Source organism: Oppia nitens, unplaced genomic scaffold (assembly GCF_028296485.1).
Source record: "Oppia nitens isolate AA-2021 unplaced genomic scaffold, nextdenovo-longstitch-racon4-pilon3 scaffold5_pilon_pilon_pilon, whole genome shotgun sequence".
Taxonomy (NCBI): domain Eukaryota; kingdom Metazoa; phylum Arthropoda; class Arachnida; order Sarcoptiformes; family Oppiidae; genus Oppia; species Oppia nitens.
Window position 1 is genome coordinate 5,383,649 of NW_026533243.1, and position 13,599 is coordinate 5,397,247.

Genomic DNA, 13,599 nt, shown 5'->3' on the forward strand with positions numbered 1-13,599 from the left:
GTATTGTATGTCAACAACACATTCACAACAATAATAACAACATTACTGTTGACAACAAAACATGAAATTAATTATCATTTGTTGTGACACTTAATCAATGAATTGATTAATTAATTATTAATCAATTGATATGAATATCCAAACAAACTATTGAATCGTTTATTATTTTGATTTGTTGTCAAAAATGTGGTGAAAATTGTTATTAGTTTTTAGACACAAAATCACTTCAAAAGATAACTTATAATTAATTAATGTCTTGAATACTGTTTGTTATTAAATGAATTGATTTATTGATATAAGTTATGTCAAGACATGACAACCAAATTATTGACACTTATTGGTGACAATTGTTTACAAAACAGTAAGACATGAGAGTATAATCAAAGACATGGATTATCACTTGATTTGAAAGACATGTTACGTTTGAATTCATTTTTCTTCGGTATTATAATCACATCCATTGTCTGGCTTTTGATTATCTACTTCTATGTCTTAAGAAATGGTTTCAATGATATCTCAATTAACACGAAGAACCCATTGATGCCAAACTATGTACAGAGACTTCCAGAAAGACATCGTATAATATCTCGACTGAAATCACAGTTTAATGACTTAAATCAGTTAAAAATCTTAAGAACCAAAGAAATTAAGTCTAATCTAATAAACGATAATCCGGTCGACGATGAGATTGACCATCAATTAGATATCAAATGGCATAACACAGGTTTACAATCGATGGACAATAGCATGGATTTGGTTGGTTTGGGTATTATTAACAACAAAGAAGACAAACGTATCAAAGATGTCGGCTATAAGAAGCACGCCTTTAATGTATTGATTAGTTCCAGAATTGGTTTTCATCGACCGATTCCCGACACGAGAAACCCTTTGTGCCAAACAAGTCAACCGTATATTCCGTTAAGTGATTTACCGATCGCTTCGGTCATTATCTGCTTTTTCAATGAAGATTTTACGACTTTATTGAGAACCGTTTACAGTGTTCTCGAGCGCACCGATCATAGAATTCTTCATGAGATACTACTTGTCGATGACTTTAGTGACGATGGTATTCATTAATTGAATATAAAGATGAAATGTAATATTAATTTATTAATTTTTATAAAAAGCTTACATTAAAGATAAATTAAGAGATTTTGTGGATAAAGAGTTACCTAATAAAGTCAAACTAATCCGAACTCCAGAAAGAGCTGGTCTTATCAGAGCCCGTATGTATGGCGCGTATCACAGCACCGGACAAACAATGGTTTTTCTTGACAGTCATTGCGAAGTGAATACCGATTGGTTGCCACCACTTCTATCCCGTATTCATCAAAACAAGACAACAATTGTTTGTCCAATCATTGACATTATAAATGCCAACACTTTTGAATATACAGCCTCTCCTATAGTAAAGGGAGGCTTTAATTGGTTTGTTATCTCTAATATTACTGTAATTTTATCATTACCGGTAAATTTTAAAATGTTTGTTTAGGGGATTGCATTTTAAATGGGATTCAGTGCCGCACAATAAACTTTTAGAGAAAAGCGATTTTATAAAACCAATTCCGTAAATATTAAAATTTAATTTAATTACCGGTATTTATATATTGCTTATATATAATGAATTTTATAAATTGTTGACTACATAGGTCTCCAACAATGGCTGGCGGACTGTTCGCCATCGATCGCAACTATTTCTATGAAATGGGAGAATATGATAGAGGAATGGATATTTGGTAATTTATTTAACTTATGATTATAGTTATTACCATTTATTATTGATATTATTAATTATTGATTGTTTTAGGGGTGGAGAGAATCTTGAAATATCTTTTAGGGTTTGTCTCAATTTATAATTTTTAAATATATAAATTACCGTTACTTATAATTTATGTTATTTGTAAAAGATTTGGATGTGTGGCGGAACACTTGAAATAATTCCCTGTTCTCGTGTGGGACACGTGTTTAGACAAAGGCGACCTTATGGGTCACCTACTGGTGAGGACACCTTAACATACAACTCCTTACGTGTGGCTCATGTCTGGATGGATGATTACAAAGTGATATTAATAATAGTCTATATTTTTTAAATTATAATTTTATTTTTAATTTTTTCAATAGAAATTCTTTTTTATGCAAAGACCAGATGCCAGTAACAAATCTTATGGTGATATTAGCAATAGATTTAAGTTAAGACAACGACTAAATTGCAAGTCTTTTGAGTGGTACCTGAATAATGTATACCCAGAGCTAAGGCTACCGTCACCTCAAGACAATCTTAAAGAGAGAAAGAAAGCAATTAAAGCAAAATTATCAAAGCATGTAAAGGGAAAGTCGGCTCTATTAAGGAAAACACCAAAAGTTGTCGATAAGTACTTAATTCAACTCTCGGGAACTAATTTGTGCATTGAATCCGAATCTGAAGTATCATACAAAGGGTCGAAAATGTTGCTTCAAAAATGTGCTAAAATTCGTCGACAGGTTTGTTATAAATTATAATCACTTATAAATTGGTTTATAAATATAATTTTATTTATTTATTATTTAATTAAAGTTATGGTACGAAACAGTAAAACATGACTTAAGATTAGGACAAAAGTTATGTTTAGAAGCGGACGACAAAAATCCACATTTATCCAAATGTCACGAAATGGGTGGCACTCAGGACTGGAAACATTCAACAAAAGTATTTTTCTGATATAATAATAATTTATTACTGAATTGAGTTAATGAAATAATTTTATTTTTTAAGAAAAACACTGCAATATATTCAATAGCGGGCGGTATGTGTTTGGGTGTCCGTCACGAGTCAAGTGGAGAATATGTGATAATGTCGTTATGCAATTCAGATGAAAGCAAACAATGGAATCTTATTTCTTAAAATCAATTAAATCTAATATTTATATCGATTTATAATTTTATATATTTTACATAAGATATACTGTATATACAAAATCATAGAATTTTTATGTCAATCATGTTTTGCTATTTATTTGTATTAAACTTTTTATTTGTTTGATTTAATAAAATTACGGTTAAAATAATTATAACTTAAGTACTGTAGTCTCTCTTTATAAGATCTCGGATTAAGTGCGTGTGTCGTACTGTATATAATTTACAATAATATTAATTCATAGAAATTATTGTCTTCATAATTATACTATTTTTTAAATATATTAATTTAATAATTTGTATAGTTTTCAATTTTATTTATTTAAATGATTATTATTATTACAGTGTAATAAATGCTTAATAAATACAAATTAATTGATTCAATGATTTAATACATTACAAATAAATATGTATTTAAAAGTTATTGTAAAATCGATAAAAACAAGATTGCGAAAATTTAATAAAAAATATTAGATTAATAATACAGTAATAAATAATTATTATTTATAGACTATAGTATAGATTAATTAACAATAGAATACAATTAAAATACATAGAATTGTAATTATAATTATATGAAAAATTTAAACAAATTTCTTGTTACTTGTAAGACACGATTTTCTAGTTTACTATTAAAGTGTACACAAAAGTGTTGTTCATTTTCAATATAAGAATTTCAATATACGGTATATTAATCATTAATAAATATCAATTACCGATACTTAAAAAAGCACTTAAAAGTATTTATAGTAAATGAGAAATTAAGCCATAATTTTTCTTTTTCAAATGTGTACCTAATTGACGATTAATTTATTTGACAACATTAACACTTTAACTATAACACAATCAAGTAATCGCTAATTAACTGAGATATAGTAATAACCAATTGTCGTCCTTTAGATCAGTGTATGTGCTTAACGTTTAGTACATGTAAAGCATACATTACAAAACACGTTTGTTAACCATATAAATGTTGGCCCATTTGACAAATTGTTGGACACCTTTGACCGGAACGTTATGTCCTAACGCTTTAACTCTTAAATTTCGGTCATCAGTCAGAAGAACCACTTCTCGAAACAAACTGTTGACTTCTTCTGTAAAAAATTATAATTACCGGTAATATAAAAATAAAACAAAAATAAAATGCTTTAGAAAAACAATACCTGAAATCAATACATTTTCTTTAATTGTATTATCATTTGTTTTCTCTTTAATAAAATGATGGCACGCACTTAAAATTAGGTCATCATTAGAACAGCCCTAAAAATGACAGAATATTAATATCAATATCTTTTAATAACAATAAAATATTTTAAAAACCTGTGAATCAGTAATGGATTCGCTGATGAAATTGATTGAATCGAGAATAGATCCTTTTGATGTGATTGCTCTCAAACGTAAACTTTTGTCATTAAAAGCAATCACTAAATAGTCGATGGCATCCATCGCTGCTTTTGCTACAACTCCCGAGTGATCACTACTAAAAGTCAATGGTTTCATAATCTTTATTCCACGAGTTTTAAGTCCATTTAATTCGTTAATTACTGTTGAGATAATAGTAAAAAATTATTAATAATTATAAAACTATAGATAGATATGTCATACCAATGAGTGGGACAATTAGATCATAAAATTTAGTATTTATAATGCGCTTAATTTTATCCAAATGATCGATATAGCAGTTGGTATCCGGTATTATATATCGGGGTTGTATTACAATACGAGACTGTTTTCTTTGGTTCACTTCATTCAATACAGCCTTTAAAAAATAATTTGATTAATATTTGCTAAAATTTACGGTTTTTAAAGTTATGGTAAATATGTTGACAAACACTTACATCGACTGTTTGCTTAAGAACTTCTTGTCTATCTTTGGTTTTCTTGAGTTTCTCTTGAAGTGACCACAATTTTTCGATCTCAATCTGATCCGGACTTTTCAAACTTTCATCACTCATACAAGTATTGTCACTATTAAGAGTTTCTTCAGATGATATCTCGTTAGTAAATTCATCATTTTCTGGTTCAGACTATTTATAATAATTAGTAAAACAAATAATTTGAAAAAATAAATAAAATAATGCATTGAATAATAAGTAATATCACATCTAAATCGTCGATTGGTTTAGTTATCTTCTCTTCTGAAGTCATTAGAGCTGAAGTTTGAATAAGTGATACAAATCTTTTGTTTTCGACATCATATTTAAGATATGGTTCAACAATGCCACACAAATAATCACCAAAATATTGAATTGCTGTTAAACGCAGACAGGTTTTTGCTTTTTCCTATTTTCAAAATTCAATAAATTATTGTAAATTAAAATTATCTTAAATTTTCAAAACAAATAATTTAAATACTTTATCATAATTTGGTTGAGCGTATTGTACGCATTGAGGTGAACCAAGAAGTGGTAGAAATCCAGCTAAAGATGTATCTTCAGGAAGTATAATGGGTTCACATCCATCCAATTTACTACCAAATAATTTAACACTTTTTATATTCACTTTTGTTAGTAATGTTAAAAATTCGGCAAAAATACTCCAAATATCACTCGAAACACTAAAATATAATAATTGTGTTACAATTGTTATAATTATTCGGTAGGTATTAAACTAATATCTATTAAACTAACTTAAAATCAGATGAAGGAGGCGGTGGACACCATAATTGCTTTTGACAGGACATCCAATCCGTCCATATTTTAATTGTTGGCAATAATTCTGTTAAGTCATCACTAAGTGTTTCGGTTTTGTTTTCGTTTGCATTTTGTGTTTTTAACAAATTTATAGCGCATTCGAGTATTAATGACATCATAGCTAATGTCACTTGAATTGCCTGTTCTTGTAGTAGTGATCGACAATTTTGTCCATAAGTCGTGTCTTTAAGTGATGTGTTAAACACAGCAAACATATTGATTGCCAATAGTTGTGACAATCGTTGAGACATTACAGGTATTGGTGAACGACGAAGTAATGATTGGAACTCAGCTAACATTTGATTCACAACAGGAATAAACGTTTCCATACTATTCAGTAAATATTCCCATAATTTTCATAATTGTGTTAAAAAATATTATTTTCAATACATACCCAACTCTTGAAAACAACTTTCCGTGAGTGTGTAGAAAACTTAACACAAATCTCTTGTTTAACTAAATTAAATAATAAAATTTATAAAATAAAAACATATTAAAACTTTTTTAAATCAAAACATTTAAAGATATAATACATCAACAGATGAAAGTGTATCCAAGTTTTCTTTAACTGTTTCTGAATCTGTTTCAAGTAATTGTCTGAAGTTCGAGCAAACGTCAGACTTGCCATCATTTCTAATCCAAATCTCAAGCCTTTCCTTATGAGCGCCCAAACCATCCAATTCTTGTTGGATTCGTTTCTTTTGACTCAATAAATCTTGATTTCGTTTCTTTTCATTTAATTCATACTAATAATTAATTATTAAAAAACAATTTAAAATATTTTTACAGTTATTTATAATTATAAACCTTTCGTCGGCATTCATCAAATATGGTCAACAAATTTTCTCTGGCCGTCAAAAAAGGATTACTTGCGGCCAAACTTCTCATATAGTAATAGACAGCATCTAATCGCCTGTTTTGATACATAGCTAGTAATGCCAACTGATTATAGCTGCGGCCGTTCTTCGGCGCTAACATTTGTGCCCTTAAGTAAAAGCTGTCAAAAAAATAACAAAATATATCATCAGATTTATCACCAATACTTAAAAAAGTATAATAATAAATGTCTCATACAATTTGCTTTTAACAAATTTTGAATTTTTAGTTTCGCATTCTCTATATCTCGAAAGATCACCTAAATATAAATATATCTTTTGGGCCGAAATGGACGCCAATTTTATTGTCTCATAATTTTCTGAATCAGAATCGTATTCGTGAGCCAACAGTTTCTCAATAGTGAAGTCATATGTTTCTTGCATTTTAGCCAATAGATTCTCGAAGAATAGTGAGGCCTCATCTATAATCTTATGAAGACATGTCTTAAGTTCTGTCTGTTGATCGGTATTTTGTTCCATAAGACGTCGATAGTGTTCAATAAACTGATAAAACGCAGATTTCCATAATCTCTGTTCAATATTAGTTTCAGCACAAACTCGTAAATCATTCAAAATGATGTGTTCATAACGTAATTGAATTCTGTAGCGAATTGGTTCCATTTTTTGCGGGTCGTGACAAACGGAAAGATCAGTTTCAGCTGCTGTCGCTTCGTTAAGACTTTTTTCGATTATTGGTTTTAACCGTTTCCTAAAGCTTTCATTATTTTCTACTGAAGTCGTGGACATAAAGTGTGGAATAGAATATTCACTGTAATTGTTTCTCACATATGGTGACAATTGGTGATAATTGTCTGTTGCTGTGGACAGTGAATTCGTGTCTGGACTCGATGAAGGAGAATATTGTGACGGATTTTTGTCAACTGACACGTGTTGTGTGGGACGTATGGCAACACAGGGTTTGTTTGAAATGATATTTCGGTTTTGATGTGGTATTTGACTAACAGCGGACAGTTGCTGTTGTTGTGCCCAATCGTTTGGATTCACTTGATTTGTAGGCAATCGAATCAGACCTCTTTGTGGAGGAGATCTAGAAGTCGATGTCTGCAATTGTTCCTCTTTTAATGACTCTCTTCGTTGATTTTCGTAACAACTTTTCTCTTCTTGTGGTTGCATTTGCTCTGAAATTTCATTTTGCTATCAATCAAATAGATTACAATAAATTATTAAAACATAATTTCTTGTATTTAAAATTAAATAACTTTTAGAATTTAATTAACACAAAATTCTTTACAATATTTATGTGTAATTTATTAACAAATATAAGAGTTGTAATTCTGTGCATTTTATTTCCAATTTATTTGACAATTAAAAAATGTCAACATATTTTCAATATATATTTTTTTTTATTTACTGATATTTTATAAACAAAATTCATCTAATAGTATATATTTTTAAAAATAAATTATCGGTAAATAATAAACTGAAAATAAATGTGATAAAAGTCGCGCACAAACTAAACAATAAATAAATACCTTTTTTAGTTGTTGTTGTTTGAGAAATCGCGGCGGAATCTGCTGTTCGTATGTCTTATTGTATCTGTGATTCGGTTGGGATTTATTATTAAATGTATTTCTCTTATTATTATTTGAATCTTGTTTTCCACGCAAAGACTTTTCACGTTTTATCTCATTTTGATTTCGATTGGATTCACAACTTGAATGACCACTTGAATGATTGTTGTTACGATTATTATTATTATTAATATTATTATTATTATGGCGCTTATGATTATCTTTTTCGGTAACTTTTGTATAACTTGAGATAATGTCCACATTATAGTAATCGTCATAATTTTCATATCTCTCAATATTAGATTTTTCAAAATAATTTTCACTTAATTTCGGTTCAATTAATTTAGTTTTAYTATTTTCTTCTTTATGGACAATATGTTGTTTAATGTTTTCAGTATTTTGATTGTCACGACTAACTCTATCAATAGCTTTATTCTTCATTTGGCTGACCAGTTGTGATCTTCTATCAGTTCTTTCTTCAATTTTTTCGTTTCGATCTTTTTTATCAATTTTATCTGTTTTACCACTTCTTTGTTGTTTATCRAACCTTTGTGTTTCATCTGATTTCATATCAATTTCATGCATCTGTTTGTCTTGTTTTGCACTACCGCTGGAATTATGTCTTTGGTTTCGATCAGATCTTCTATTGTCTCTACGATCACGTCTTTCATTCTTCTCTTGTCTATCATATCGTTCTGATTTTTGTCTACTATTTCCTATAAAATCAAAAACATTATACAATTATCAATTCATTTAAAGATACCAATCACTAATYCAAACCTGATTTTTGGTTATATTGATTGTTATTATTATTATTTTCACTAATATGAACACTATGTTTGCCTTTTGAACTCTTGTCCGATGATTTACTACTTAATTGAGTTTTGTCTTGTGGTTCAGTGGAACCGCTCAGTGACAGTGATTGTTGTCCAGTACTAAGTTTGGGCGGAACATACACTTTGATATCGGGTTTCTTAGTAATTGTCTTATTGTTATTGGCGTTAGACTTCACTTCTTTGTTGTCAATTTGCTGATAATTTTGACTCTTAGAGCTAATCGTGTCTGACTTTATCTCTTCATCCATGTCTTGTTTATTAATATGAACTGAATGGACACAAATAAAAATTAGTTAATAATTAGTTAATTGATGTCGAAGTGGTCTTACCATTAATGGTATCATTGATATCGCCTTTTTTGGTCAAAATCTTTCCCATTCCCGGCTTATATAAAGCTATTTCTGGTCTCTTTCTGACCAATAAATTATTCTTCGATGATTTGAAATCCATGTCCAGTAATGTCTTAATTGGTCTGTATTTTGCAAATCATGTGTTGATTGTTCAGTGATTGTGCTCTCAATTCAATGCAAACATTCATCACATGTACTATAAGTTGTCAATCGATTGATTTAATTATCAATTAATTGATTCATTTGTCAAACAAGTTGTCAATTATTTTCAATGAAATAGAGATTTATTTAACTATTTGTTTGAATCAATGCTTCACTGCTTTTGCGACCTTTATTTGTAAACAATAGTTTTGGTCATCAATTACGTCAAGAAAATTAGTGTATAACTGATAATAAGTTTGTAAAAATTAATTAAAAGTTTATTAATTATTTATTACTAATTATGATTAAATCTGATTAAATACTAAACAGATTCTACATTAAAAAAACTTTATAATTATATTTATTAATTAATTATTAATAATTATTATTAAATGTTTATTATAAAATAATAAATAAAATGTACTGTATTATAGTTTATTTAATAAGATAACTTTAGCAAAAATTATATCTTTAAATATTTGATATTTTAATTTATCCGAAATAAATTAATTATTCAGTTTTTTTATTCAGTTTATCATATAAAGTGTTTTAATTAATTGTTTTTAATTTTAAAGGACTATAGATTTTTAGATATACAAAGAGAGACCAAATTTAAGATATGATATAATTTACATTAAAGTGCAATATTAGTGATAAATTACCAGTAGTTTAATAAATTAATTGCAATAATAATAACGACAGTTAATTGATATTAATTTATCATAAATATTACATTTACACTTTTATATGTAATACAGTAGAAATTCAAACATAAATTTAAGTATTACTTTATTAATGTTATAAATTATAATGACTTTTAAGTATACATGTATTTTATCATACATACAGATTGTCTAATATTTACAATTTATTTACAACTAACAAATATAATAATTTGCTAATTTTATTATTATTGGCAAACCATATATTTAATAGAAAAGTTTCCAATGGCATTGTTGTAGATATTAATATGCTTAACAAAATTGTCATTGATCATTTTTATATTAAATCAATCGTTGACCAGATAATTGATGAATAGGTTAAAAATGAAAGTTAATTGTTGACTACAATTATCTGGTCAATTATTGATCTAATATAAAAATGACCAATGACAATTTTGTTAATCATATTAATATCTACAACAATGACATTGGTCACTTTTCTATTAAATGTATGCTTTACTACATAATTATATTAATTTATTAAATTTCAGTGCTTTCAGTGACATTGCCTTCAAATTAATCAAAATATTTATAATAATTATAATATTTATAAAATACTGTTTTATTTATCATAGCTATAGTACTGTTGTATATAAACAAACCATAAGAGTGTAGACAACGTTGTTATCAATGAACTCAATGTAAACAAACGTTAAAATGAAATGATATTTACTATTGAATTGTTTAACAAAACAAAACATTATTTACGATATAATGTATTAATCATTAAATCAATTGAATGGCACAACAAAGGGATATAATCGGTGGTCACCACTACGTGGACACCGATCGCAATACCACTGTCTTTACATCGGTTATGGTTTGTATACTAAATGTTTGAAGACATGAAATATTTGTGGTTATAATGACAAGTGTTTGTAATAATAGATGCAATTAGAAGAAGAGTGCAATCAATTGAGTTCACTATCGGATGAATGCTATGGTTTTGTTCAAAAGGATTTGTCTGTCAATTCGTTTCCCATCTTCGATGTCCTCCGAAAGAGTCAAAAACTGTGTGACATATCTATTAAAGTGATTATCAATTTTTTCATTTTTAAAACGCAATCTTTATTTTATCATAATATTTGATTTATTTGTGTCCATCAAACAGGTAGACAACAAGTCATTTATGGCTCATCGGGTTGTTATCGCGGCTACCGTTCCGTAATAATAATTATTAAAATATTTGTTGAATTAAAATATATATATATTATAGTTTGTCTTTATTTTGCCGATCAGTTACTTTCATGCAATGTTTACAAATGACATGAAAGAGAGCACTCAAACTGAGGTCGAGATTCAGGACAGTATCGATGCCTTAGCTATGGAAGCACTTCTTGAGTTTGCATACACCGGAAGGATTGTCATAACAACATCTAACGTTCAGTCGCTACTAATCGGTGCATCTTTTTTGCAATTGTTTACTGTTAGGGACGCCTGTTGTGAATATCTGAAGATACGATTAAATACAAACAATGTTTTGGGTGTCAAATCATTTGCGGATTCACTCAGTTGTGATACTCTGGTCGAGGCGTCCAAAAAGTTTATACAAAAACATTTTAAAGAAGTCTCTAAGTCTGATGAGTTTTTGGGCTTAGATTTGAGCGAAATTATTGATATCATTAGCAAAGATGAACTTAATGTTGGCGGCGAAGAGGATGTCTTCAATTCAGTCATGTGTTGGGTTAAGAAAGACTACAATACACGAGCACCACATTTGCCGAATCTTTTAACAAATGTAAGGTTACCTCTACTATCGCCTGAATTTGTGGCCGACTATGTTATTACAGAAGAACTTATCCGTTCATCTCATGCTTGCCGTGATTTGGTAGACGAGGCTAAAGATTATCATTTAATGCCTCAGAGGAGACAACTTTTACAAAGTTTCCGAACTCGGGTTCGCTGTTGTAATGATATTCAAGGTCTCATTTATGCTGTCGGAGGTCTTACAAAAAATGGTGATTCATTGAGTACTGTTGAAGTATTTAATCCACAGACAAATATATGGAAAATGGCAGAAGCAATGACAATGTTGAGGTCAAGAGTTGGTGTGGCAGTCATGGCCAACAAACTCTATGCTATTGGAGGATATAATGTATAAAATAAACTATTTTTAACAAAAAAATAATATTTTATTTGATATAATAGGGAAGCGAAAGACTCAGTACTGTAGAAGTGTTTGATCCGAAAGCTCGAAGTTGGACTAAAGTGTCGCCAATGAATTGTAAAAGAAGTGCTGTGGGAGCGGCCACTCTTAACAATATGTTATACGTTTGCGGTGGTTATGATGGCATATCATCACTGAGTACTGTTGAGTGCTATTCATTGGATCGCAATGAGTGGTCAATGGTTACATCAATGTCCAGACATCGATCAGCTGCTGGTGTCGTAGCTTTTGAGGGACAGATCTATGCTCTTGGAGGACACGATGGGTTATCTATATTTGATTCAGTTGAAAGATATGATCCTCAAACTGGAAAATGGAGTTTTATGCCACCGATGCGTACCAAAAGGTTTTTTTTGTTATTTGATTGTTTTATCAAAAAATATTGTAATCAACAGTAATAATTTAAAATGATGAATAGGTGCCGATTAGGTGTGGCCACTTTAAAAGGGAAAATATTTGTTTGCGGTGGTTATGACGGCTCAACATTTCTACAAACGGCTGAAGTCTATGACCCGAAAACAGAAGAATGGAATTATATCGGTAATGACAATAGAAATCAAATATTGAAATATTAATAATATATTTAATGAAACAATCATTGGTAGCGTCGATGAACGTTATGAGAAGTCGTGTGGCATTAGTGGCCAATTGTGGTCTCTTATATGCTATCGGCGGCTATGGTTTGTATCAATTTGGTGTTGATTTTAAAACTTACTAAACTTTTTTGTCATTCAGATGGTGTCTCCAATTTATGTACAGTCGAAGTATATAATAGCGAAAAAAATTGTTGGGAATTCACTACATCTATGGCCGCACACGAGGGAGGAGTTGGCGTATGTTTTCTTATAATTTGACATAAAAATGATATTTTATTTATTAATTTATATTAATTTATAGGTTGGTGTTATTCCTATCAATTGACATAATAATTATTTATTTAGATAAAACATAAATATGCTGTATATTAAATGTTTACCTAAAATTAGCCAACTCAAATTTTTGATCAGTGCTGAATCTATTATAAATTATTTTGTAATACAAATAATTAAATTGAATAATAATAATTGTATTTTGTAAATATTTAAATAAAAAAAAAATAAACAATAAAACTGTATTTACCAAAATTGAGATTCGTTTTATTCTGTATTTTATAATAATGACACACAAATTGATATTGAAATATAAAACTCTTAAAAAACTAATTTTTTACCGTTAATTATAATTTGATACATTTAGGAATATATCAAATGATACAGTCATTAGACTCATTTATCAGTAAATAATTGGTAAAATTGATATAATATAAAGTTACAAATAATAATTATAGTAGTTTTATATTCAAAAATATGAGCAAATTGTATTCGAGTAGTTTATGAATATTTTTTAATTAA

At 28.8% G+C, this 13,599-nt stretch overlaps 3 protein-coding genes across 3 annotated transcripts; 2 read left to right on the plus strand and 1 right to left on the minus strand.

Annotated features, from left to right (window-relative positions):
* Positions 1-273: 273 nt before the first annotated feature.
* LOC128960977 (polypeptide N-acetylgalactosaminyltransferase 11-like) lies at positions 274-2,932 on the plus strand. Its single transcript, XM_054307166.1, has 9 exons — positions 274-1,066; positions 1,128-1,428; positions 1,493-1,567; positions 1,650-1,736; positions 1,808-1,838; positions 1,908-2,060; positions 2,122-2,481; positions 2,555-2,686; positions 2,753-2,932. Exons 1-9 carry the CDS (start codon positions 415-417, stop codon positions 2,879-2,881), a joined length of 1,920 nt encoding a protein of 639 aa, XP_054163141.1. The 5' UTR covers positions 274-414; the 3' UTR covers positions 2,882-2,932.
* Positions 2,933-3,662: 730 nt separating this feature from the next.
* Positions 3,663-9,511, minus strand: LOC128960976 (telomerase-binding protein EST1A-like). Its single transcript, XM_054307165.1, has 15 exons — positions 9,158-9,511; positions 8,773-9,096; positions 7,954-8,708; positions 6,660-7,615; positions 6,393-6,582; positions 6,119-6,331; positions 5,980-6,041; positions 5,523-5,915; positions 5,248-5,449; positions 4,996-5,175; positions 4,731-4,919; positions 4,498-4,651; positions 4,213-4,436; positions 4,056-4,152; positions 3,663-3,986 (listed from the first exon to the last, which is right to left on the minus strand). Exons 1-15 carry the CDS (start codon positions 9,276-9,278, stop codon positions 3,835-3,837), a joined length of 4,212 nt encoding a protein of 1,403 aa, XP_054163140.1. The 5' UTR covers positions 9,279-9,511; the 3' UTR covers positions 3,663-3,834.
* Positions 9,512-10,607: 1,096 nt separating this feature from the next.
* On the plus strand, positions 10,608-13,248 carry LOC128960978 (kelch-like protein 18). Its single transcript, XM_054307167.1, has 9 exons — positions 10,608-10,861; positions 10,930-11,073; positions 11,153-11,205; positions 11,281-12,136; positions 12,190-12,554; positions 12,627-12,748; positions 12,814-12,888; positions 12,944-13,041; positions 13,106-13,248. The coding sequence occupies exons 1-9, from the start codon at positions 10,781-10,783 to the stop codon at positions 13,127-13,129; spliced, it is 1,818 nt and encodes a 605-aa protein (XP_054163142.1). The 5' UTR covers positions 10,608-10,780; the 3' UTR covers positions 13,130-13,248.
* Positions 13,249-13,599: the final 351 nt, after the last annotated feature.

Excerpts from the sequence above, each read along its gene's own strand:
- LOC128960978 (XM_054307167.1), top strand. The coding sequence starts at position 10,781 with ATGGCACAACAAAGGGATATAATCGGTGGTCACCACTACGTGGACACC. Across the intron at positions 12,555-12,626 it reads CCACCGATGCGTACCAAAAG|GTGCCGATTAGGTGTGGCCA; the intron begins GTTTTTTTTGTT and ends AATGATGAATAG. Across the intron at positions 12,889-12,943 it reads ATATGCTATCGGCGGCTATG|ATGGTGTCTCCAATTTATGT; the intron begins GTTTGTATCAAT and ends TTTGTCATTCAG.
- LOC128960977 (XM_054307166.1), top strand. The coding sequence starts at position 415 with ATGTTACGTTTGAATTCATTTTTCTTCGGTATTATAATCACATCCATT. Across the intron at positions 1,568-1,649 it reads GATTTTATAAAACCAATTCC|GTCTCCAACAATGGCTGGCG; the intron begins GTAAATATTAAA and ends TTGACTACATAG. Across the intron at positions 2,482-2,554 it reads GTGCTAAAATTCGTCGACAG|TTATGGTACGAAACAGTAAA; the intron begins GTTTGTTATAAA and ends ATTTAATTAAAG.